This window comes from Mytilus trossulus, chromosome 7 (genome assembly GCF_036588685.1).
Source record: "Mytilus trossulus isolate FHL-02 chromosome 7, PNRI_Mtr1.1.1.hap1, whole genome shotgun sequence".
Lineage (NCBI taxonomy): Eukaryota > Metazoa > Mollusca > Bivalvia > Mytilida > Mytilidae > Mytilus > Mytilus trossulus.
Window position 1 is genome coordinate 55,008,764 of NC_086379.1, and position 27,945 is coordinate 55,036,708.

Below are 27,945 nucleotides of genomic sequence, written 5' to 3' on the forward strand. Positions count from 1 at the left end.
GGGCCCGGGCCCCTCTTAAATCCGAATCTATTTTTAACACAAAAGAACACGACACAATAGAATCAGTGACAAGCCAAACAATAAAAAATGAAATGAATTGCTAATTAATTTACATATGAAGAAAAAATCACACCAGAATGAATACATCTGAAATTAGAAGTTGGATGCATAAAATATTTTGTAGTGTTGGTCAATTTAAATTACGTTGCAGTTTGGTATTTAGATATATTTCGATCAGTTGTCTTTCTTTGTTCATTTGTACATTTCCTGTTTACACAGGAAATAAATGTCTGCTCCCATTTGATGACGATCATGTTGTGATATTGTTTATTCTTCCTCAATCATGGGGAATTGCTTAGGAAGGTGTTTTGGTATTTCTGACAAAAGGTGCATAATATTTTTATGAAAACATTCGGTAAAGAGATTACCTGTAAACACAAGACGACACGCCCCCTTTATTGAGATCTAGGAAAAATTATCTGATATAAATCATACTTACTTTCGATCACCTGTGCACTGCAAACTGGTCTATGTCACGAGGGTCTGTCGAACTATAGTCCCAAAATCGATCACGGAATGAACCATTAGTCCGGTAATATTGTCTTTGACCGGTCAGATGTTTTTAAGATGCATACAAATATAAATATAAAACGGTCTAATCGGACAAACAAAAGTACCCACCATATATCCTATATGAAATGATCAAATCCAGTTTTCAATGCAAAACTTATTCAAATAAAAATATTTATAGTGTAGCAGCTGAGTTGGAGAAATATACATGTCTATGTTGAACTATAATTTCCAGACTATAATTTATATTGAAAGTGCTTTCTTTGAAAATTGAAATGGATTAAAAAAAATGAAATATAGCCATAGGTCTCCAACATGAAATACATTCACCTGTCTATAGAACATTATTATTTTAGTAAAATGATGAAAATATATACCTCTAATCAAAATTCAATTATTTTCTCTCTGAGAGCACTGTATGATGGATTTGAGCTAAAAGCTAATTACCATGATATAAATAAGCATACATGTACCTTACTTTCACTTTGACCATGTTGACAAAAATACTACTTTCACTTTCATCAATTAATTTTTCCCAATGTTTTTATTATTTTTTAACATGTTTAACATTTATGTAATAAAAAGCTGCACTAAACTATTTTACCATTCAAGTGAAACCCGCCATGTAATCAACATTTTGATGCCAATATACATTTGTAATTACATATTAATCATTAAATATTTCTAAAACAAGATAATCAAAATTACAGTCCTAGATTACCAAATAATGAAATAATCATGAATTATTTGGTCCAGTCATCAGATAATCATTATAAAAATGGCCAAGTAATCACATAATCAAAAACTGTATGAGGAGGCTCTCAAATGATACCAAGACAAACCATGGCCAGAAAGTTCATTACCACAGTTATATATATGTACATGTAATACTTGGAAACTACAAATATTTTCAGATAATAAAGAAATGGAGTTAATTGTGATAAGATCTATTAAGCTTTTGAACAAGAAAATAAAAATGTGAAATTTTATCACAATCAGACAATTTCTTAAAAGGGTTCAAAGGGCACTACAATGTAGCTGTCAAATTCATGTTCAATTATTTGACTCAGATTCTTGTATTAGATTTATAAAAATGTAAAACATTATTATTCACTATTTCACTTTTATCAATGATAATGATAAAAAAAATCATAATTTAAACTTTTTTATGTATCTTTTAGCTGGTGCCCCTTTAAGGATGTTGGCTTGTCATGTTTTGGAATTTTGGTAATTTTTTCGGAATCCTCTGGTTTTATCCATTTGAATGCCATTAAAAAAATAGGCCCATTTTTATACGACCGCAAAAAAATTTTCCAGTCATGTATTTTGGTATGAAGTTGGCGTCGTCGCAATCAACTGAAGACACATTGGTTTTCGCAATATAACTGAAGTTTACCAATTGAGTGAATAGAAATCTATGAAATTTATACAAGGTTTAAGACCACAAAAGGAAGGTTGGGATTGATTTTGGGAGTTTCGGTCCCAACAGTTTAGGAATTAGGGGCCTAAAAAGGGCACAAATAAGCATTTTTCTTGGTTTTGGCACAATAACTTTAGTATAAGTAAATAGAAATCTATGAAATTTAAACATAAGGTTTATAAACACAAAAGGAAGGTTGGGATTGATTTTGGGAGTTTTGGTCCCAACAGTTTAGGAATAAGGGGCTTTAAAGGGGCCCAAATAAGCATTTTTCTTGTTTTTTGCACCATAACTTTAGTATAAGTAAATAGAAATATTTAAAATTTAAAACACATGGTTTATTACCATAAAAGGAAGGTTGAGATTGACTTAATGAGTTTTGGTTCCATCAGTTTAGGAATAAGGGGCCCAAAGGGTCCAAAATTAAACTTTGTTTGATTTCATCAAAAATTGAATATTCGGGGTTCTCTGATATGCAGAATTTAACTTTGTATGTAGATTTTTAATTTTTAGTCCCATTTTCAAATTGGTCTACATTAAAGTCCAAAGGGTCCAAAATTAAACTTAGTTCGATTTTAACGAATGTAGAATTCTTTGGGTTCTTTGATATATGCTGAATCTAAACATGTACTCAGATTTTTGATTATGGGCCTAATGTAGCTTTAAGGTTGGTCCAAATTGGGGTCCCAAATTAAACTTTGTTGGATTTCAACAAAAATTGAATTCTTGGGGTTCATTATCACTGAACCAGTATATATTTGTTTAGGGGCCAGCTGAAGGACGCCTCCGGGTGCGGGAATTTATCGCTACATTGAAGACCTGTTGGTGACCTTCTGCTATTGTTTTTTTATTTGGTCAAGTTGTTGTCTCTTTGACACATTCCCCATTTCTATTCTCAATTTTATCTTTGATATGCTGAATCGTACCATGTATTTAGATTTTTGATATTGGACCGTAGTAAGTAAATGTCAAATTTGAAATTTTTAAGTTTTTAAGTTTAAGTTCTTAGACCACATTCATTCTGTGTCAGAAACCTATGTTGTGTCAACTATTTAATCACAATCTAAATCCAGATCTGTTTCAAGGTTGAATGTTGTGTTGATACTTGCCCCAACTGTTCAGGGTTTGAACTCTTCGGTCGTATAAAGCTGTGCCCTGCAGAGCATCTGCTTCTTTTTTTTTTTTTTTATCTTTTGCTAGTATAATTTAAAACCATTTGTAAAAGTCTTATAAAATCATATTAGTTTTTTTTTTATATAGTTTTTGAGAACTTAACTTGTCAATGATAAAGCTATGAAAAATCAAGAGAGAACATTTTTCCCATTGAAATTTTTTTTTTTTGGGGGGAAATGTTCTCTCTTGACTTTTCATAGCTTTATCATCGACAAGTTAAGTTCTCAAAAACTATATAAAAAAACAAACTAATAGGATTTTATAAGACTTGAATTAGTTTACTCTTCTTGTGGTTTGAGTTAAGTATGAAAAAAAGAAATAGAACTCTTCATGCATGAAACAGATATATCAGGCATAAACCATTAATGATTCATAATGCTCTCTTACTGCAATTTTTAATTCTTGAGGTTTTTTTCAGAAGAAAGTTTTTGAGAACAAGATACAATGTAGAAAGAGATATTTCAATAGAGGTAAGTTTCCTTCAGTTAATAGTTTGTAATCTTTTAGAGTGTACATGTATGTGCTGTGCATGTACAGATTTTGTCTGACATGGATGGATACCCTACACTGTGAAAGTACTTTTATTCGTGGGGTTTCAAATTTCATGGTTTTTTGTGGATGACTTTATCCACAAATTTAAGTGTCCAACGAAATGAAACAACCATTGTCCAAATCATCCCCATCGGTAGGTTTGACTACTGATGGGTTTCTAGAGAATATATTGAATAAAGCCAAATCTGAGAATACTTGAACAGCAGTCACAGAACCACAACCACATGCAGGATTATACCATTCAATCTTTAATAACCTAAACTGTACAACTTTTGATCTTTTAATTCTCATAAAAAATATTTTTGATCGATGAAAGCCAGATTTTTCGGTATAGATATGCTAGTATTATAAAGTGTTTTATATCCTCATAGTTCTCGTACATATGGGAAATAATAATTTCATGCTGGGCTTGATTTTGATAAGAATTCTTTGACAATTCAAGATATGTTTATAGCATCTGTTTATGTTATTGTTTTCTTTAGGTGACCTGTTTATGGCCTAATTAACAGTTTGATGGTCTTAAATCCGTTGATCACTTTAGCATGGGTTAATTAGAGTTATCATTACGATTTACACATTTAAACAGGTCAATGTTTACTTTGTAATTTCCTTCAATCCAGACTATTTGTAATCTTTGTTTCTAAAACCTTTTATTTTTCAATAATTTTTTTTAAAAACTAAAATCTACGAATTTAAAAACCCATGAATATGGAAATATTGCTCAAACCAAGAAAATTGATACCCACGAATTAAAGTACTTTCACGGTATCCATTGTTTTTTTAAAGAGGATATGGAAACCACATATTTCCTAATTTGATCACAAATGCAGATTCAATAGCTTACAGTCTTTATTTCAACTGTTGGTCATGAAAATGTTGCATACTGGTTATCTGCATGTTCAACATTGAATTATATTTCCAGTAACTCTTTTATTTCCATGCTTATAAGGTCAAGGTCAAACTTTGAAAAAGAATAAGTTTACAGGGTATAAAAATTCATTCATACTATAAAATTTCCACTGAATATGGTACATGTACATGTACAATGTATAAAAACTTCATTAATTCAGCATGCACTATTTTGTATCTGTATGCACTATTTTGTATCTGTATGAAGAGTTAATTGTTGCTTCATCTTTTTGTGGGACTTAGTTGTTCATGGTTTGTGTAGTCTACTGCCCTGTTTGTTCAGTGCTGAATTCTATAAAATTATGTCTGGTGTATATTCATGTTTTATTCTTTCTTAAAGATGTTTTTACAGTTTACAAACTGTTTATGAATTTTATTTTGTTTTTTGCCAATAATTTTCTGACCCATAATATAATATAACACAGTACCACGATAAACAAAACAAAAGACAAAAAAGTAATGACACAAAAACTAACAAGAAAACAAAATGAGTGACGCAACACAACACAAGTCAACTGGCATTACCCTGATGCTATCCAAATATCCTTGTTAGAACACTGCTGCAATAGTTATGGTTCTTCCTATTATCTTTTTCATGTATTCTGAGAAAAAATGTTGATTTTTGTCTACCTGTATGATGTAAATGTAACTAACTGGAAAGAGTTGTTAAAAAGAAAAAAAATCTCATAAAATGTCAGCTTATTAGAAAGAATAACTTCATACTAAGATAAAAAATTTATTTCAGATACGTATTAATAAGTTGATTTTGATTGTTGATTCCTCACAATATAATCTGACAGTAACTAAACAATTGCTTCATGATTCATGTTTGATTTGTTCTTTATGAGTAACTTGCATGAAATACATATGCCTTTGTTTTTATGATTTCACCAGTATATAAAGTGTCTTATTTTTATTTCTATTAGCAGACACAGGTATGGTTACTACCCAACTATTTTCCCAATCACCAACAAATTGTATTTAGATTAGCTACACATTGAGACCCATTTTCCAACCCAATGCACAGCTACCTCCTGTTTTGAAAAAAAATACTAAAAAGTTAAAGTTATAAGCTGAGACTTAAACATTTGTATTTGTTGGTCCAGGGATTTTCAAAGAGGCCCAAAGCTGGTTTGAATCAATTTATAGAGAACTTATATGTAACACCTTAATGCATTTAGGTAGGCATCATCTTCTTCCTTTGAAATTACAGTTTACACATTGATCTGAATATATATATTATTTGAAAGTTATTTAAGAGACACAATTTGGCATTTTTTCAGTATTTCCTAGATCAGATGAGCCAAGAAAACATTTATTGCAATGTATATTCCCTTAAAATTAGTCAACAAATTACGGTGACAAGTTTCAGTTTAAACTTTTTTATACACTGTTAATTTTTCTTTGCAAGACATTCAACATATGTTTACTAATGAATATCTTTTGAGGTCTATAGTTTTTTGTAAAGTAATATTTTCTGTTGTATTATAAAGTTTCTCTTTGTTATTTCCCTGGCAATACCATAAAAGAAGCTTTGAAAAAAATGACATGTAACAAACAAGGCAATCAACCTATGATTCTATATCATATAGGAATGATAAAACCAGACTTTAAACTCTAAATTAATCTCTTCCATACAAAGAATTTTGTTCACATAAACTGCTCAATATTTCTGAAAATCCAGGTATATATACCAATTTTGTTGGAGTTTCAGATAAAATTGCCTACCACCAATTGTCATGTTTGCAGGTAGAAAAGTCCGTTTTCAATGCTATTCAAAACCCAATTATAAGTGAACAACAATGGAAGTTGCACAATTATACTTCCGAGTTTCATAATTTCAAGTTATTTGGAGGAAAAGTCCAGTCCAAGAGTTAGATTATTCCGTTTGAAATATAGATGACAATTTAATGTCCAGTATATAGTTCACTATGACTTTTAATAACAGAAACAATGAAAGACATTGGACCACAAACTCTGTTTGCATGTTTAGGCCTAGAACATGACAATACTTTGATGTTTTAAAAATGTTTAATGAAATCAATTGATAAACATCAATGTAATAACAAGAAAAGATTATTCAACAACAACAAATAATGAAAATATGAATAACAAAAGTACATTTACGTCAATAAATTATTTAATAAATCTACCTGATATTTTATGATAACATAAGTTTAAATTAAACAACATATCTTCTTTTATGCCATTATTTACGTACATTTCTCTTTTTCTCTCAACAAACTTTGTCTTCTTTCAATATTTCATTGTTGGTTTATACAATCCATGACACTATCCATGTGGTAAATATTGTCAAAAAATAAAAAGAAAATGAAATGATTTACATTCTTACAATATGTAATGATACCGTTCTATTTCTCAGCAGTGTTGCTCATTGTCGTTTTGTTTACGGTGTCAACAGAACCCAGTACATTGTGTTGACCTTCCCACAAACAACTTTTTGAGAACAACGATTTCAAAACAATGGAATTTCAGAACAGGTCATTAAATTTCAATCTTTTCAAACTATGTAACTGGAAATTAAATTTGGTCAGAGAATATGGAAATTGGTGTGATTGTATTTAAGCAGACATACTTAAGGGCAAACAGTTTTCAATTAAAAAAGAAAGTAATATTATAGTACATTTTACAGTACATTGCATCGTTCGTAAAATCTCAAACAAAAATCATTATCCAAAAATTAAATATTTGCAAAATATAAGTACAGGCAACCAGGAACATATATATTGGCGTTAGATATAGTGTTCCCATGCATAGACAACATTAGTATATTGATAACAGAAAACAACATTTATACTTCTGGACAAGTTCTGGGTACTCAATCACACGATTAAGAAAAAACAAGTTTATAGCCTGAACATAGACAATTGGAAACGTTTTGTTTTACTAATATACTTTTATATTAAAAACAATCAGAGACAAGTGCCTGTGAGTCTAAACTAAGATGACAGATTTTCTACTTTGTTTTACTCCAAAACAAAAAAATAACACCACATAATAGATTGTTGGTCAAAAGTTTCATTCCCCGCGATCTTTCAAGCAATACATGATAATTTTTTATATGAGATAATTATACTGCTTTGATTAAAAAAAGTAAGGTAATCATTTGTGTAAAAGGAGGTACAAAGAAATCTCTATTGGCCATATAATTTCGAAATCAAAAAGTCTTACATTTCAAATAACATCATTTAGTAAATGAGCTTGCACAAGACGCGTTTATGACAAATCTGTCAGAAATCAGAATTTATAAATTTGAATTGAACCATTTAAGACTTCAAATTTCTAAATTTGAATTGAACCATTTAAGACTTCAAATTTCTAAATTTTCATTTAGAAAAACTTAATCTACCAAATAGCCTCATTAAATACAGAAAATTTAACGAAAATTACTATACATTATTCTTGAAGGCATTTTTAGCTTAATTGACATTCTATCGGATTTGGGTTATGTAGTAAACATCTATCGTTCATTTCCATATTTCTTTGTGTACATATTTTTCTTTAACGTGTCGATAACGATTTATTTCCATATGTTTGATAATTCCATTTGTGCGATGAAGTCACTTCAGTTCAAAAGCATACATTAACGATAAACTGTCGTTTACTATAATCTGTATAAATTACTAAGAATACGTCTTTAAATTGTTAATACAATATGATATAGAATAACACACATAGGAATAATTTTATATTATTCGTCAACTATATGCTACTATTGAGGCATTGTAAAGAAACATAAATAAAGGATGACCGATGTTGAACTGATTCGTTTTTGAGACAAGGTTTTCGTATGATGACATTCACATTTTATAACAAGGCACTAATGGTTCATGCATGGACTCGCTTATTTGTATCCTCAAAATGTGTCACGCTGCCGTTTAAACTTCTAACAATTCATTCTTGAATCTAAGACAATAACTTGTGTATGAACACTATATGGAATGTAGAAAAGTATGAATTAGAATTTACGTATCCATAGTGAACAGATGACATGTTTATGGTTTGTGATAACTTCTATTTAACAAACAGCGTCATCCTACTTATAAATACAGTCACATTCTGCCCAAATTGAAATGATGACATTGGGTTCTTGTTTACTGCTAGTGACGCGGACCAGGACCCTATTAGCTAATGACAAATAACAGTAACTTCACTTTATCGACAGTAACTACACTTTATCGCGCTTTATAATCATATCGTTGTGAATATTTGGGTGTTCCGTAGCGGCGTTGTGATCTATTAGAGCTATCTGTAAAGGCTGGCGATACAACATCGATCCGCACTGACCGAGGCGTTCTCGGTGAATATGTTTCTGAGGGCGGAGGAAGCGCCTTTCTTTCATATCTTGGACTGTGGTCACGAATATAGTACGTAGGTTGCAAAGGAATTGGTGGTACTTTTTCTTGTGGTTGAACTCTCAGAATGTTGGCCTTTTTCTGTGCACGAAGGTCTCTTATGAGAAGACAACTAGCAACAACATATAAAGCAGCAGCGACAATTGTCAACCCAAGTGACCAGGATCCAAAATACGATGCTGGAATCTCAACCAGCCAGATAATCATTCCAATCACACAGAAAAACGCTGAAACAGAAACGAATAAAAAATACCATGTAATAAAATGTTTTATAAATTACAAATATCAATTGTTATTTCCTTAAGTGAAAACAAAGCGTATAGATATAAGACAGTGTTAACTCTACACGAATATCAACAGGAAAGTAAATTAGACTTTTTCTAAAAATGTATTTAATGCCCCCGTCGTAGCGTAGGGGCATACTGTTTTACCATTGTCTGTCTGTACATCCGTATATCCGACCGTTCGTCTGTCCGTCTGTCCTTATGTCCGTACGTCCCAGAGTGGGTTTCCTTTCTCTAACTTTAGTGTGCCTTAACCAAATGAAACGAAACTTATACACAATGCGTATTACCATTACCACAAAAACACAGGCCAAGTCTGAATTTTGGTAGCGTCAATTTCACAGTCATAAAGTTATGCCCTTTTACAAATGGAAAAGTTGCTGAATTTTTCGTGTTTCTCTATCTTTAGTTTACCTTAGCCAACTCTAATGAAACTTATATACAATGCTTATTACCACAAATACAAATCAAGATTGAATTTTGATTGTGGTATAATACATAAACCCCTCATCCTTATTTCTTAATCAACATTATAATAAATTGACACTAAATTAGGATTTAAAATGGCATTTACATATATAAAGACTGAATTAAATTTGTTTACAGAGGCAATTCAACTTTGTTAATTATAATTAATTATTGTATATCGTATTTTGCATTGACATAACCTTAATCTAAATGGAACAACTTACTTGATGCTAAGCTGAAGGTCATTATGGTAATTGCGAAACATCTTGTTCTAGCCTTTTCTGTAGCAACATAGATAACTATGAAAATAGTTGCTAAAATGTATCCTACCATTGCAAGTGACTCTAAAGCTTGGGTTCCAAGAAACGAACCTGTAAAAAAGATTTTTCTCAAAATTATATGTTCCAATCTATAAGAACTCTTGTTTGTAATTTTTCTCATTTAAGAGATAAATGTAATACTTTCTCATTGTTAAACATTAGTTCAATTCGGGAGCCTTTCAAGAAATACTTTGTTTTCCGAAATTTATGTCTGAAGTTTCATATTTGGAACACCTCGGCATATCTAGCCAACTTCTAAGTTGACGCGATAGGCGGCGGAATATGTCGAGGTGTGTCGATTGTGAAGTTACTAACTTACAATGAGCTGAGAATAAAATGATGACTGTAACATTTGATTATTCAAGAACTGTTATCCAGCCAAACGAATTTTATAGAATACAAACTCTTAAAATTGATTGCTTTACTTTAAATTTGACCCCTTTCAACTTTTTGTGCCATTCGCATACTGTATAGGCCAACCTTAATTTGTTGTAGCATTTGTAAATGATTTATCAGTTTATTTAAATTATGGAGCCTTGATGTAATAGTTTAGAGCGTTTATTTTTTATTTTCTTAGAAATACGATACAACAGAAGTGGGAGATAGTAATATCTTCAAATTAATTTTTTTTTCGCTACTTGCTAAAATGGGCATCAAAAACTTCGTGACCCTCTTGATGACATCATACGCAAATTCTCCACGCAGAATATGAATACCTTGTGGCAGGAATCGAATACTGGTCACCCTTTTTAGCTCACTTGGCCCGAAGGGCCAAGAGAGCTTTTCTCATCACTTGGCGTCCGTCGTCTGTCGTCCGTCGTCGTCGTCGTTAACATTTTACATTTTGAACTTCTTCTAGAGAACCACTGAATGGAATGAAACCAAACATGGCATGAATGTTCCTTATAAGGTGCTGACCAAGTGTTGTTACTTTGTAGACGATCCATCATCCAAGGTGGCCGCCAGCGGAGGACTTAGTTTAACTTAGGACCCTATGGGAAATGCATACAAATGACTTATTTTAGAGAATCACTGAATGGAATGAAACCAAACATAGCTTGAATGCTCCTTATGAGGTGCTGACCAAGTGTTGTTACTTTGTAGCCGATCCATCATACAAGATGGCCACCAGAGGGGGACTTAGTTTAACATAGGACCCTATGGGAACTGCATACAAATGACTTCTTTTAGAGAACCACTGAATGGAATGAAACCAAACATGGCATTAATATTTCTCATGAGGTGCTAATCAAGTTTTGTTACTTTGTAGCAGATCCATCATCCAAGATGGCCACTAGCAGGGAACCTATTTTAACATAGGACCCTATGGGAAATGCAGTCACATGACTTCTTTTAGAGAACCAATGAATGGAATGAAACCAAACATGGCATGAATATTCTTTATCAGGTGCTGACCAAATGTTGTTACTTTGTAGCCGATCCATCATCCAAGATATCATTCAAAATATTTGAATGAAAAAGACCCAAAGCATGTCAAAGTGCATCGCAAAGTGGAAAAAGAAGAACGAATTAACTTTTCAATATAATGGATAATGGTATAAAAAAAACCAGTTAAATTAATATATCTTTTTCAGACTCTTGATTTTATGCCACTAGGTTACACTCAATATTAAAAAATGACAAGAAGCTAGTGAAAAATTCCAGACAAAATTCCTTTTCCGCTGTTGATTTCAGAATCAGCAAAAAAAAAGTTTGGTATTACGAAATTGAATAAAAATATGACGTAAAACCATCTCTTTTAATATCATATTTATACTATAACCCACATCTGAAGAAGAAAAGAAAAAGAAAACTTAAAAGACAACTCCATTAAAATGCTGAGGAAATAAAAGTTCATACTGGGATGGTTTTCAAAGAGCTTCCAAAATAATTGTACGAATAAGAAATCTATGATATTTGATATGTATATATTGCATTTAATGTGTGAATTCAAATTTAAAATATCATTTGGTTTAAATGAAAATGAAAAGTAATTCGTTTTGAATCTCTGCATATCATGCATGTAATAAGTAGAGACTCAAGATATCATTTTCACAATAATATGATACATAATAACATATTTCTCACAGGCACTTGTCTCAGAATTTTTTTTTCCTATATACCTTATTATAATAAGGTATATAGGACATTTTTTTTCTGAGACAAGTAGCCTGTGATATTTCTTCCTTATGCGTAATGAGTGCTAAAAGTAAAAAGTAAAATTGAGAATGGAAATGGAGAATGTGTTGGAGACAACAACTCGACCAAAGAGTAGAAAACAGCTGAAGGCAAAAGAAAAATGGGTCTTCAACACAGAGGGAAAAACCCCTTACCTAGAGACGTGTTTCAGCTGGCCACTTAACAAAAATGTGTACTAGTTCAGTGATAATAGACGTCATACTAAACTCCAAAACATATAAATGATTTTTTATACGCCCGTTTACATGACGTATTATATATACTGTTGTCCGTTCGTCTGTCCATCCGTCGTCACGTATTTTGGACTACCATTGTCCGTTCGTCTGTTCGTCCGTCGTCACACATTATGTTCTACCATTGCCACGGTCCGTTCGTCTGTCCGTCCGTCGTCGACATTTAGGACAATTGCTTAAAATCGCTGTTACCAATTTGCACGAAACTGTGTTGAATTGTTTTTATCGCACCGCGGGTAAATTATGACGTTGTGATTGGTTTAACGCCGTCACGTGGTGACCCCCTATGAGACCGTAGGGGGTTAGTAAGTTTCATAGGGGGTTCGTGACGCTGTAATGGTGACGTCATCTATTAATGTTGTTGTGTTTCGTTGTTTATTTTACAACAAAACGCAGCAGAAAAAGTCTAGCGTGCGATAAATTCGTTATACGGTTAACTACTGACCCCCTACGGATCCATAGAGGGTGAATAAAATCCATAGGGGACTCGGCCTCCGGCCTCACCCCCTATGAATTTAACTAACCCTCTATGAATCCGTAGGGGGTCAGTAGCGAACCATATAACTTATAATATCTATTGGCGTGAGCTCCCTATCGATTTTTATAAATTTTATATTTTACATTTCCGAGTTATGAGGTGTTATTCATTTAAGAGGGAGATTTTTTAGTTTTTGGACAATTTCTCAAAAGTGCTTTGAGAAGTGATGACTGGTTTATATTAAAATAACATACCCTTTTTCTTTTTTTAAATTTCTAATATTCCATTGATAAATTATGGAACTTTATTCTTTAAAAAAGTTATGGGGTGTCACGCGCTCATGGTGCAGCTCTTTGTTTACATATGTATTTCAAATAATAAGTCGTCCAAAAACGTGGATTAAGGGGGTCTTGGATCCCAGGCCCTCCTTATGAAGCTTCTTACTCCGTACTTTGCCTACTTTGCTCAACCTTTTAAAATCTTGGGTTCGCATCTGATTCAGTAAAAACATGAAATAGTTGACTGACACTGTAAGTTAGGCAATATGTTATTAATCGATCTAAATATTAATGTAAAAGAGATTGAAATAGTGAAAAAATAATCTGTAAATAGGGACATAAAATGGGTTATGCTTCTTTTATTTTACGTTTAACGTAATTTTGAATGTTAAAACAAGAACACACGTGAGAAAAACGCATCATTAAGGTAATATTTTACGTATGTTCTTTATTTTAGCTAGAATCAAAGATTATATTTTATCGACAAATGTGCGATATATGGCAAGTAAAATTAAATTACCAAGTTTACGTATTTATTCGCCCGTCATATATGTTGAATGTCCGTCTGTTATTTTATCCGTTCGTTTGTCCGGACTTTATTCGTTAAAAAGAGAATGCGCTGTTCGCTTATCATTGAGCTTGTTTGGAATATTTGAAACGAGGGAAGAAGCTGCTTTTCGATTTATTGATATTTTCTATTTGTCGTTTCAAATAACAGTAAAGTCAGCTTGATGGTAATTTAGCTAGGGTATTTATGGTACTATTGTTTTGATTGGTAAAAGTGAAATCATTTTTTTTAATTTTTTTAATTTTTTTGTCTTTCGTTACAGAGGTTTTTGTTTAATTTAGTTGGTACTTGAAATATCGAGTCACAAAAATCGAGTATGCTTGGATCTATTTACGTCAAACTTCATCTTGTTGTAAAGATTGTCAAAAATAAATTGTTTGTCATTGCACAGTTGTGAGACTGGTTTACATTTATGGGAATCTGTCCATGTCGCGCACTAATACGAATATGCTTGAATCAATTAACGCAATATTAATGTTGGGATTTAAATTAGAGAAAGATCGTTTTTGTGTTAAATGAGTGTTGGCAGTCTTTTTTCAATTATGATGTTGGCCGTCTTTCGTAGACTTATAATTTTACAATGACAGAAAGCTGTAATTTTAATCATTAAGATAAATTTTGAGTGTTTATTAAATAAATGAACTTTCCTTATAGACAACAACATTTTCAAGAATTGAGTCAATGTTTTGCCTTTCAGATACTATGCACGAACTATAATTCATGTAGGTTCCGAAAAGTCTTCGTTGTAAATAATACAAGAACATACCGAACTTATTTCATTGTCAATACAAAGCACAGGCAAACGTTTTGATTGCATGCATACGTGTAAAATTAAGTAAAATGTCTACAATATCATTTAGGCGTTTAATATTCAAATTCCGCGAAATTTAATCAACTTTCCGATTCCTCTTTTGAAAAAAAGACTTAAAACAAAGTTCAGACTTTAAGTAAGATCATTTTCATACATGGTGCTTATGAAAGAAAAGTCACTTTGAATGATAAATGTCGCTTAATGTTAGTGAACAAAAGTTAGTTTGAGTTTGCCCTTGGTTTAAGGCAATTTCTTTTACGACTTTTTTTTATTAAATAATACGAACAGCAAGTAGTAAATCTTATATTTACGTGAAAGATAATATTAAATAATAGATTTATATATTAACTTCGATCACATCCCTTTTAGACTTTCAAATATTTTTTTCCCCCAAAAACAACTTTCGAAGAAACAATATCCTTACCGGTTTTATAAGAATCTGGAACACTGCTAGTTTTACATGACCCTGAGGAGCAATCATTCACTTGCCAAAGTCCTATAGAAACATCTAAAAGTTGTCTGATTGTCTCTGATACCATCCATGCTGGAGTTGCATATCCAGATATAAACAATGGTAATCCAATTAAATCTAAAATTGCGGCAACTTTTGCCCAAGTTGAAGCATCACCACATATACCCATGGTGACTTTAATTTAAAATATTGTTCACATTTACATTTTACCAAATCTTAATTAGAAATGAATGCTACAAACTTCTGTCAAAAGTTTCGTTTGACATCATTTAACATTTGAATTTAAAAAACGTACGGTCTATTGATATGACGTGATAGGTGCGAAGTTTTTTTCATTATTCCATTTCTTATCACGTGATCAAATATTTTAATTAAATACGCGGTTGATATTGTCTATTCATTGCCTTTCATGTAAAACATTTACTTTTCCCATTTTGATTTTTGAAAGGTATGGTATGTTCGTTGTATTCTACAATAATGCGTCATGTAAGAAAACAAATATGTTATTTGCCCTCATATAATGTTTGTAGATTCGTAGACAATACATACATGATATATACACGAAAAACGTTAAGAAACTGATGTTATGAGAATTGAACCATTATTTGAATCATAACAATGATAATACAAGTAGAACCTGGTATCAAATATTATTTAAGATATTTATTTTTATATCATAACGTTAAAATTATATTTGGATGGAACGCTTTTGTACGAATCCGTTGAAATATGATTGAGTAACATCACACGTAGCGCTTAGATACCGATGCACCGTTCTGCATTTAGATATATTAAAAACCAATTTCTATTCTATAATGTACCGTGTAATTAACATTTTAAAATAGGAAATTAAAAGTTGAATAAAGTGCAGACAAAACATATGTTTACATTATCATATACTTTGTAATGTTTGAAATGCAATCTAATGTTAAGCTCCGTCAAATCTGAAGATAAAAGCTTAACTATTTCAGTACTTAAATTTCAAATTAACATTAAGTCGAATATTAAGACGATTTGGAATTCATCTTGCATGACAAAAAGATAAATGATTTCATCTTTTTTTGTAAACTCATTTGTATGGACATTTCAGCAGCATCTACACATAAAGTTGATGCTATATATAGATTTCTGTTTGATTAAAGGGAAATTAGCTGTCAAATTTATGTCCAACGATTCGACGCAATTTTTTTTATATTTGATTTGTTACATTATACCAAAATTTACAAAAACATCAAAGAAACAATTGTAAATGCATGGACTCTTTGTAATCTTATCAGCATTTTGTGCGTTTTTAGAAAAAGACTCAGAATTAACCATCAGGATGAATTTCGAAGAAAACTTCCAAAACACCTTCAATATCAATAAACATATACAGACCAGCACGTGCAAATGCCATTCATATTATAACATTTTTTCTAGGTCTTAGATTCCATGTCATCATGTTAGATTAAAAAATATGAAAATCTTTGTTTAAGCTGTATAATTTTGTTCTGGAGCGTATTCGTCCTCGAAATGGTTCTTTGGAGACTCCATTGTTCCACTTATCAATGTCGACTTTCTTTTCTTTCCAATATCCGAAAATTCACCATCATGCACAAGCAATGTCCGGCTCAGTGTCAAGTTGAAGAATGCATGCATGCATATTTATATGGGGGTGGATTATTGAATTGCAGGCCAACTATAGATAAGCGATAGTTTCCACAGCTAACATGTATTTAGACAAAATTAAACCAAACTGACTCCTAAAATTGTTCTATTATCCTGCTTTTAAAACTGTTCAAAAGAAAAAAAAAACAAATAAATAGGTTGCTGAATTTTATACGCTTGTTCGAATTCATAGAATATTAATTTAGATTGATATAAAACGGATAATTTACGAATTTAATGCACGGGATGTCTAGAAATTCAAATGTACTACACTATTTAGAGCACTATGTGAACTTTTATGGAGCCAACTTTATCCTATTCAATGACAGCGATCTCCAAATAAAATGGAATTAAAATATGGGGGGAAAAAAGAATTAAGATATGATTAAATACCCCTGGCTGTGATCCTTCAAATTGAGCTATATTTTGCGGTTGAGAGGAGTATTGAGAAATGTACTTCTACATGGTATGAGATTATTCCCTGGTTTTAGCACATACATCAAAAAAAGAAGAAGGAATTAATAAATTGGACAATTTTCATATTTATAACCTCTTTATTTTGTTTTAATGTAAATGAGCTTTAGTTTATTCGTCAAGAGTAGGTTCAATAACTTTTCAGTAGCCAAATAGACCTTTCAGTTTAGAGGTAACCTGAAGAATTGGGCTTATCATTCTGACATTTTTAAAATTGTTTAAAAAAAATTGCTTTGAAGAGCATGTTATGTTACATTGTCTACATGTATCTTTTATTAATCAGAAAGACAGTTCAATTATTCTTTTTGTGTTTTGTGTTTTTGCTCTCCTGATTTAGTGTCATTGATTGGTACCCCCATCATTTCTTTTCTACTGAAGATTATAATTGACAAATGATAATCATGATGGTCATATATGATACAGATAAGTGTTCAAGAATTTTCTTTCTTATTTTTTCCAGTTTGAGAATCTGATGGACGATGTAAGTACAATGATAAACAGTAAAACTGAATTTTTATTTAAAAAATAGAAAATATGTAAATATAAAATCGACAATGCGACACCTCACTATGTATATAAGTGTATATTTATTTCCATAAAGAGAAAAAAAGATACAGGATATAGATTTTTTTCTGACATACTGACGCACTGAACTTTGAACATTTCACATATAAATATGAAAAAAATCAAAATTTATCGATGACCCAATTTATAATTTTCTGATACGTTTACACTAAAGAACTTGTATATCATGAAGACGTTATTTATATATAGCAGTGAAACATTAGTATTTCAAGTTATTGAGAAATTCGTCTTTATAACGCTCTGTATGCGAACGACCACTGCGATAGTTTTCCTTTTGAAGAAATGTTTTACCATTAATTCATTAATAGGCGATAATTGTCTCACTTTTTCATGCTTTTGTATAAAACAGTTGAATACGTTACAACGGATAAGTATATATGTTAACGTTGTATGTATTGACTCTTTACAATCTGAAATATACATCTTGAAAGAAAACTAAATTGATATAAGGACTAAGACCTATATTTTTAAATTTTTATTTCAAATCATTTGATATGTTTATCTTTGTAGGACAACAATGAAGATGAAATGACAAGGTAGGACAATTACGACTCGGAGGACGTCAATAACTTATAAATGATCAGTCAAGTCATTTGTATAGGGTTTTATGAGTATATAAAAATCCCACAATGCACGGTAAACGATTGTATTAGTAGATATAAAGAGTAGACTTTTAGGGTATTTGATATATGTCATCCCTATCGATGTTTTATCCCTGTCAAAGGTTCTAATGAAAAGAGAAATCATCATGTTAAATCTGATATACTGTATAAAGAAAGCATGGGTTTTTATCAGTACAATGGTTTTAATCGTATAATTTGTACATGTCACAATCATTATTTGATTACACAAGTACTATTTCTATTAACACAGAATTCAATTTAAGAAATTTATTTCTATTTAAAAAGAAGTGCATGATAAACTGCATACAATGATATATTGAAATATTTTTGTTGAAATAAATAGGTTAAAAGAATTATGTTGTAAAAAAAAGATTAATTTTTCTGCAGGTCATGTTGAGTTTTTGTATGCCAACATTTTGTCTAATAGTTCGACATGTTCAAAAAGTCTATATAAAAAAACGAAATTTATAAAGAATGTGTATATATAAATATATATGAAAAATAAACCTGAAATATAAAGGCAAATAATAAAAAGGTTTAATAATTATTGTATTAATAAAGTAAAATAGATATTCTACCGTAAACCAGTAATTTTGTAAAGAAAGAAATAGAAAAGGTAGCCATCGGATACTTTCTACTCATACACGCGATGTAAAAGCAGTGCTACACTTTCACAGCGTTTATTTGTAGCCATTTTGATTTTATTTCCTCAAAATATTAAGGACAAAGAGCAAACACTGGTGAGCTCATCATTAATAACGATATGAGTGAGATGATGTACATTCAAGTGTGCTAGCACGTTAAAATCTAAGACATTGTTTCAGTGTATAGAACAAAGTAAAATAACAAAAACACTGAACACCGATGAAAATTCTAAACGGAAAGTCCCTTATCAAATGTCAAAATCAAATGCTCAGACAGATCAAACGGATGGAAAACAAATGTCATAGTCATGATTTGATCCAAAAATTTCCATATGTAAAACATGGTGGATTAAACCCGGTTTTATAGCAAAGTAAACCTCTCACTCGTATAACAGTCGCATCACATTCCATTATATTGACAATAATTTGTTAACGGGGATATAATAGGTAAAACCGTCAAAAGTAGGTATTTATATTGTATTATTATATTTCATGCACTTTTTTTTGAATAAATATTGTTTAAACTAAAAGTAGGGATACATCTATAGTTGTTAGTATCCGTGTCATTAGATCTCTTGTTGAGAGTTATCTTATTGGCAATCATACCACATCTTCTAATTTTTATATGTCAACATTGTGTTGTAATCTTAAACAATATTAAAACAAACAGATATGTCAACCAAGAAAAACAATGGCATAAAGATCAAGCACTCAGGCAAAAATTAAAGTCGAGAATACAAAAAAAAGACTATTTATTGCACAAAAAACAATAGCGGGATGAATCAGTATCGAGCCACACCAAAAGAACATGTCCAAACATGGACTAAACACTAACGCATCACTGAAGAGACATGTATTGTCGAAATGCGCATCTGGTACAGGAACATTGGTACCGCTAATGTTATTTACAATTTACAAAGACAAATAAAATAACACCAGAACACGAAATTAAGATGACAAACAACGTCAGTACCTGTAATATACCTCTCGACCACCATGCACTTGTGAATGACACGGAGTACGTTAATACGGAATATTTATCAACAAGGTCTAGGTCCCTTCCGATGAACTTTTTCTTTAGAGAATATACCAGATGTTCTTTGACATACCCCTGGTTTATGAATTTTCTGCTCAGACACTGGTGACGTTTCATAAGTCTGAGTAGCAGCTGCAAACTCTTCAATACCAAACGAGTTTATAATCCGAATAGTGCAGTCGTTTTATTCCGCTTTATTTTGATTTATTAAGATCAATTTTGTTACATCTTGTGATCAATTTTATTTTGCAATCGCCAATGGCAGTGAGCAGGATTAAAGAACATCAGTTGTTCGACCTGTTAGTCAAATGCGATAATGTCAAAACTAATTTCGTCTCCTATGTGATATATTCTGGTACTGAGATGACATCCTACGTCGAATTCGAGGTATAAATCTAATAATGAGGTGGAGGCAGTAATGTCTCTTGTCTCTTTTATTTCTACTTCTGGAGGATATATTAATGGAACCCAATGAGAAAAGTGTGGATTGCTAATCGATAGAACATCATCGATATATCTGAATATGATAATTAAACGACTTAGGTTCTTTGATCTTTTATTTTTGACAAGTGTCTGAAGGTTCTCTGACTCATATGAATGTATACAGTTCTTTCCAATAGGAATGGCGACATTTTGTTGAAAAAGTCTACATCCATTTTCAACATACTTGTATATATGTTGTCTATTATAAACTCTATCATACTGATCACTGGTTTCTCTGTGTCGCATGTTTCCCCTTTTTTGCTTACTATTAACTTATTCATAGAGTATGCTGCCATTTATTTATTGAAAAGCATCATTTTTCAATTTCACATGAATGATGGTATACAGGTTTGAAAATGCAAACGTTTTGATTGAACTATTTCAGAGAAGGATCGAATTTTAGAATTATTCAGAAGTTCTTCATATTTTTTTTGGTTTTTATAAAATCTGCATATGGCAAATACCACTTACAGATGAGGGTATGTTCATACCACTTTATTAAGGGATGGTTAAGTGGAGCTCCTCCACCTAATTTTGCTACATAAATGGTAAATGTATAAATTGTTTACGTGTGTCACAACCCTGACACTGCCTTGTTTGGGTCCCCTTTTTAAAAATTCTGAATCCGCATCTAAGATAATCTAATAACATGTTTCACTTCTAAGATACTCCCGTTGTTAATGTCAATGGGATGGAGAATCGATTGTCATATAAGTAAAATTCATAGCAGATTTAAGCTTTTTTTCAAATGGAGCAGTTGATTTTGTAGAGTAAATTTGGAATTACAACCAGGACCTTTCACAGTTTCTTCCTATGCTGAGAGGGTAAGGTAACTTAAAATTAATACCAAATGTTGTACGTGGCTGTTTTTAATTATTTATTCATGTTGTGCAAATAAAAAATAAAAGGTCTATTTGCAATGTTTTTAGTTTATTAATGTCTGCATGTGTTGAATTTTCCTTTTGTTTTTTTTGTATATTAGATTGGTGACTGAGAAAGAAAAACAGCTTTTGTTGAATAAATCTTATACGGACATCGTTAAACACCAAAAAATACTTGATGCAGAAATCGACTCTAAGGTAGGATAAAAATTCCTAACAGTTTCTTTGGTATAAATTCTTTTGTATCCATTTGTAAAATTATCTTTAAGTGCAAAATATTTATTTTTATTTAAAGTTTCAAATCCAAGACAGATGTTTATTTAATGACTGTCTAGTAGACAAATAAACCCATTTTAATAATTTTATATATGCATAAATGAAGGTTTAGGAGTAATCGTTATTGGGTAATAATATTTATGAATACTCTACTTATTTAGTTTTTACAGAACGCTTCACTTTGCTATATTGTTTATTCTGTTATGTTTATATTTTATTATATTTATATAGTATGTTATTTTATAAAGTTGTATGCACATGTAATATAATTTACGTTTGAATATATTGAAAAGATGTTAATTTTGTTTTGTATTTTGTAACGTCATGTTTATACACTTTCTTCATATATTGTTAATGTTTGTTGGAGCTTTTCTTTTAAAAGTTTTAATAAAAACAGTTTATTATCGAACATTGGTTAGATTTTTTTTTATCAGATCGAACTTTAATATCAAGTTTTGCGTAGTTAATATATTTAACGTATTGCTCAAATGAAGTTTTACTTAGCAAGTTTCGATCTGTCTTTGCAACAGAAACATTATACAATTATAATGATATTTAATCAAGCGAACCCAGAGCTAATTCAGATAGGTAATAATCATTTGAACAATCACTACAAAACTTAGAAGTGCAATCTCAAATAAAATTTTAGATAAAGTAATCATTTATTTTGTGAGTCAAATTCGTAAATAAGCACGAGCTAGTCTTATCATTGACAGAAAATTGTCAAATAATGAAAAAATAAATTTCTTAGAGTAACAACAATCATTTACACTCAGCTATTGCAATTATTGTCAGTAAGTATAGTTAGCAAAGGTTTGAAATTTTAACCCTTTCAATTCTTTTATTTGTTACTTTCAAGTTGAGACAAGAAGAGGAAGAAATCCGAGCTGAAGAAGAAAAGTTCTATGAAGCTAAACGTGAAGCAGCACGGGTTGCTAAATTTCAAAAAGCAAAAGAGACAACTGCAAAAAATAAAAATACTTCCAAAAGCAAATCATGGCTTGGTGATGATGAAACAGAATGGGAAATGTAATTAAATTTTAGAATCTGTAAAAGTTAAGATTGTTCCTCTGATTTGTGGTAACTACCGAAGTATATCACGAGAACGTTGTTTCATGTTCATTGTTTCCATATTATGTCCTCACTTGAACACCAATCTGGTAGATTGACAGTTCTCAAGGTTAACACAAATTTAATAGTCAGTGCCCGTTGATGAATTCATAAGTTGAGATTATTATGAAGCTAAGATTTTAACTGGTTCAGACAAAGCTTACGTTTGAAATAGACGAATTTGTATTTTTTATGTCACTTTAGTCATATATCTTTTCATTGTGTTTTGGTATTATGCAGTATTTGCTGTCAGTTGTTTTAGTTTGAGCGTTCCTGATGAAGGTAGATCAAGAAAAGCGCGTCAAACTCATGATCTTTAAGACGAGATTTTTTTAATTCAATATGAAGGATTTTTATTAAACATCACACAATGAGCTGAATATACAGGCCATGTTGATGTGGTTGTCTTTATTATTTGAAATAAGAAAGTTGATCAAATATGTTGCCTTATTGTTTTGCTGTCTATTTGCTTGATTTTTTGGTATACAGTATTATTATACAATCAAAAAAGATCTTAATGCTAGCAATCATAAAAAAATAGATCAGGTATTTTGAAGATTCTCCAGGACTCTAATCTTTTTTCATTGTAAAACCTCCATTTTTATATAATGTATAGAATCATATGCAAAATAGTGTGGCTGTGGCCATTGATTGACGTCCTAAATTATCCCATTGACTGAGACAGATTATGTGAACGTTTGTCTTTAACGACCACTGCTCACTATGTACTTGTTAAAGACACATAAACTGTGGGGTTACCACAGGTTCTCAATACCTAAATAAAGTAATTCAAAAATATAATCATGAATAACACGATGTTATGATTTATATCAAAAATATAAATCAAAACATAAAGGTTATTACTGATTAATTTTTCGGATTATTTCATTATTAAAGGCGTAAGAACCTTTGGTGACCCTACAGTTTATATTCAATAATAAGTAAGTAGTGAGCAGTGTCGTTGCAGACAAACGTTCACATAATCTGTCCCAGTCTTTGGATGAATTAAGGACATCAATCAATGGCCACAGCCACACTGTTTTGAATATGATTCTATGTATTTTTAAATGTTTCAGAGCAGGAGGAGAAGATGATTTTGATATGTTCTTAGAAAGTGTAAGGGCGCGATCCCTCAAAAAGACTCATTTAAATCACGGTAAGTAGGTGATTTTTGAAGTTGAAAGTATTTCTAAAGGGATTAACACCCTAAAGTACATTACTACCGATGCAATTGTTGGGTATATTTGAACAGTTAGTGTCATTATCACTTGTTCCATACGATTAATGTGTATCTCGATAATGCATATTTAAAACGTTCAGAGGAATATAATTCTTTCATATCAAAACGAGAACAATTGATTTTTATTTGAGTATGGATTCTGCTTATATTGAACCGACACAATGTCCACAGCCTAAAAGAAGATTTATCATCTCCATACTCGGACACATTCTTTTGTATCTGTCACACCAATTATTTGCACTTAATGTTGTGTGTTTAGAGAAGCAAGTCTTGGATTTAGCACGACCGGGAATCAAACCAACGACCTCCAAACTAGAGGCGACCGCGTTACAACAAAACCACCACGATGGTCCATTCCATACCCAATAGAGGCAGTCTTTATGATTGAAAGATAATTTTCCAAATTATGAATAATAGTTTTGATTGTCTGTTTTTATGCCCCACCTACGATAGTAGAGGGGCTGTATGTTTTCTGGTCTGTGCCTCCGTTCGTTCGTTCGTCCGTCTGTCTGTGCGTCCGTTCGTCCCGCTTCAGGTTAAAGTTTTTGGTCGAGGTAGTTTTTGATGAAGTTGAAGTCCAATCAATTTGAAACTTAGTACACATGTTCCCCATGATATGATCTTTCTAATTTTCATGCCAAATTATAGTTTTGACCCCAATTACATGGTCCACTGAACATAGAAATGATAGTACAAAGTTCAGGTTAAAGTTATTGGTCAAGGTAGTTTTTGATGAAGTTAAAGTTACATCAACTTGAAACTTAGTACACATGTTCCCTATGACATGATATTTCTAATTGTAATTCCAAATTAAAGTTCTGACCCCAATTTTCACGGTCCACTGAACACAGAAAATGATAGTGCGAGTGGGGCATCCGTGTACTATGGACACATTCTTGTTTTTCTATAAATTACTCTGATGTAAACAATGGTTGAAGTAAGTCGGTGCCATGAGAGATTCAGTGTTGGCCTTCACGTCACTAAGATTTGAAAAAAACCTAAAAAGAGACGTTTGAATCAATGTGAAGCTAACATTTTTGTAAAAATTATGGTGAACAAGAAAACTGTGTTTTTAAATCAAATGAACGTCTGTCTCAAATATATATACTATTTTACATTGAACAGGCTCAACAGATGGACATAGTTCCACAAGTTCTTTATCAGGGACACATACCAAAGACAAATCATCATCGATAGACTTAGAATGGGAACACGAAGAAGGTAAGCCATACTAAAATATATGAGCAAGAACAGGAAACTGCATATGGATGAATAGGTAAATGTAAAGTGCACTTGATAAAATTTCTCACTTGCTACAAATCATGATTGAATTTTACTGTAAATTGCGTTAATATTATGGACTTGCTACAGGTATCACATTAAGTTAACATTATCTATGATCTATGAAAATGAGATCAGATGAATCTGAGCTGTCATATATAATATCTGAGAAATTGACCTTACTCAAATTTACATTTATCAATGAAATGGGAAAATTAGGTAAAGATCAAATGAACCATGACAGACAGTCAAGCACACCACTGTCATCATTACATATGTTGTATTCTCCAAAAAATGTTGACCTATTAATTAAAGTATTTGAGAAATGAAACTTTTCATCAAACTTAATTTTTACCAATTTACCATAAAAATATGGGCACTGCAAGACAAACATGTCACTTTTAACTCATTTATGCATGAAATATGGTTTACACTTTACGTATAGTATCTGAGAAATAGACCTAATCAAGAATAGTAAATGCTGATCAATGAACTATGCAAATATAGTCATATCAACCCTGTCAGACGGGAAGGTAGAAGTATTACAGACTTCATCAAGGAGCTTTAAATGAAAAATGATAATATATAGATATAGGAAGATGTGGTGTGAGTGCCAATGAGACAACTTTCCATCCAAATAACAAATTATCAAGTAAACCATTATAGGTTAAAGTACGGCCTTCAACACGGAGCCTTGGATCACACCGAACAACAAGCTATAAAGGGCCCCAAAATTACTAGTGTAAAACCATTCAAACGGGAAAACCAACGGTCTAATCTATATAAACAAAACGAGAAACGAGAAACACGTATATATTACATAAACAAACGACAACTACTGTACATCAGATTCCTGACTTAGGACAGGTGCAAACATTTGCAGCGGGATTAAACGTTCCAAACCTTATCCCTTACATCATCCTTCTACTATACGTCATTCTATGGAAGTGATGACAACTCACAATAAATCTTTTTAAAGATTAAGTTAAAAAATTGTCACACTCATTACTTTTCTTCTTCAATTATTTGAATTGATTTTAGGTGTAGTGCCTCAAAAGCGACAAAGATCATTAACTGAAGAAAACCTTTATGCTACCATTGGTACAAGAAACAAAGAAAGTCCAGCACAATCCGTTGAATTAGAATGGGATAATGACTTTGTATCGGCTGACTGTGATACAGAAAAACTTCTTACATCTGATAAAAGATCTCGAAATGATTCCTAATACTACACATTCCAATGTGATATGTTTTTGTGGTTGTTGCCATTAAAACTTAAAATGATGTAAGGTGCTTTGTTTTTTTACGAAAACAAAACATTTCAGGTTGGCTTTATTTGTTTTTTTTTCTAATCACTTTTTTTTTGTTGATACTAATTTATTTAAACATGTTTAATCTTTCATGTACGTACATAGCTAACCCAGACTTTGTAATACATAAGTTTAACTGTGCCGCCAGTTAGGGATGAGGGAGTCTTATGTTTTCAGTACTTTTGGCTTCGTTATTACAGTACTATGTGGTTAAAGTTTTTACTGGTAGATTACAGTTTAGGTCAGATTTTATATACATCAACTTGAAATTTGATGTATAATTTCATTATGAAATCCATTTGTGTATACATGTATATGCCAAATGAAGGTTTTGATCCTTCACGGTTTATAGAACTTGAAAATGTGAAAGGTTTTAAGTTTTGGTTTTTAAGATTATATGAAGCCACATCAAATTGAAAGTAAATACTCATAGAGAACAAGTTCATATATTCCAAATGGGGTTTGAGGTAATTTTCCTGGTTAACAGAAAATTGAAATATGAAATAGAAAGCTGGGCATGGTGTTCTTTGAACATTTTCTTTTGTTTTTAAATTATAAAACCTGATCTTTATCGTAAATTATTTTGTTCTTAACATGTTTTCCTGTTTGAATACACAAAAGTGGATTTGTAGGTTTTCTCAAAATTAAAGAAGCCTTAATTCAACCATATATAATGTCCTATCCATTTGACACAATGTTTGATATGATATATTTGAATCATTATATGCTATAATAAACATTCCAATGCATATCAGATAAGTATGAATGTAGAATATATGTTTTTTTGTTGTGAGCAACATTTTGGAGGATCCAAGTTGTATTTATAATTCAGTGTACGTTATTGAGAATTTATATATACATAAACATATACATTTTATAAAGAAGCCTTTATATCTGCAATAAATGCTGTGAAAATAGACTTGTTGAACTATTATATGCAGTTTTCAAAATAGGACTGGGCTTTGTTGGCCTAGAGTCGTAGTGTATCTACAGCTTCTCTAATCTTTCAATACTGAGGTTATGTGTTGGAAACCCACCATTGACAGGTGCGTAAGCTCCAATCTTTATTGACTAAAAAAAAGATTGAAGATACCAAATTGATATTCAAACACATAATTTGAAAACAAATTGACGACGTTATTGGAAAAAAACGAAAACAACGAAAGGAAAGGACAAACGCACAATTTCCTAGAGGCGTTTAGTAAGTTTTGGTAACACAGTCTTGATTTTAAAAATTAACCAGT

General features: G+C 31.4%; 2 protein-coding genes across 4 annotated transcripts; one reads left to right on the forward strand and one right to left on the reverse strand.

Moving 5' to 3' along the window:
* The first annotated feature begins 263 nt into the window (after positions 1–263).
* Positions 264–27,620, forward strand: LOC134725330 (AP-1 complex-associated regulatory protein-like). 3 transcript variants are annotated; one of them, XM_063589050.1, is made up of 9 exons: positions 264–387; positions 3,582–3,633; positions 17,693–17,713; positions 18,328–18,353; positions 21,586–21,682; positions 22,620–22,789; positions 23,947–24,026; positions 25,236–25,331; positions 26,433–27,620. In XM_063589050.1, the coding sequence occupies exons 1-9, from the start codon at positions 344–346 to the stop codon at positions 26,615–26,617; spliced, it is 771 nt and encodes a 256-aa protein (XP_063445120.1). In that variant the 5' UTR covers positions 264–343; the 3' UTR covers positions 26,618–27,620. The 3 variants fall into 3 exon arrangements, with proteins under 3 accessions (XP_063445120.1, XP_063445122.1, XP_063445121.1); XM_063589052.1 differs by having other exon boundaries at positions 25,245–25,331; XM_063589051.1 differs by having other exon boundaries at positions 3,585–3,633.
* Positions 6,758–15,502, reverse strand: LOC134725328 (uncharacterized). The gene is made up of 3 exons (XM_063589048.1): positions 15,064–15,502; positions 9,977–10,123; positions 6,758–9,227 (listed from the first exon to the last, which is right to left on the reverse strand). Exons 1-3 carry the CDS (start codon positions 15,278–15,280, stop codon positions 8,821–8,823), a joined length of 771 nt encoding a protein of 256 aa, XP_063445118.1. The 5' UTR covers positions 15,281–15,502; the 3' UTR covers positions 6,758–8,820.
* Positions 27,621–27,945: the final 325 nt, after the last annotated feature.

Coding starts and splice junctions, on each gene's coding strand:
- LOC134725330 (XM_063589050.1), top strand. CDS start 344: ATGGGGAATTGCTTAGGAAGGTGTTTTGGTATTTCTGACAAAAG. Junction 18,354..21,585: donor AATGAAGATGAAATGACAAG/GTAGGACAATTA, acceptor TTTGTATATTAG/ATTGGTGACTGAGAAAGAAA. Junction 22,790..23,946: donor GATGAAACAGAATGGGAAAT/GTAATTAAATTT, acceptor TAAATGTTTCAG/AGCAGGAGGAGAAGATGATT.
- LOC134725328 (XM_063589048.1), bottom strand. CDS start 15,280: ATGGGTATATGTGGTGATGCTTCAACTTGGGCAAAAGTTGCCGCAATT. Junction 10,124..15,063: donor TCCAGATTCTTATAAAACCG/GTAAGGATATTG, acceptor TCTTTTTTACAG/GTTCGTTTCTTGGAACCCAA. Junction 9,228..9,976: donor GACCTTCAGCTTAGCATCAA/GTAAGTTGTTCC, acceptor TTTCTGTTTCAG/CGTTTTTCTGTGTGATTGGA.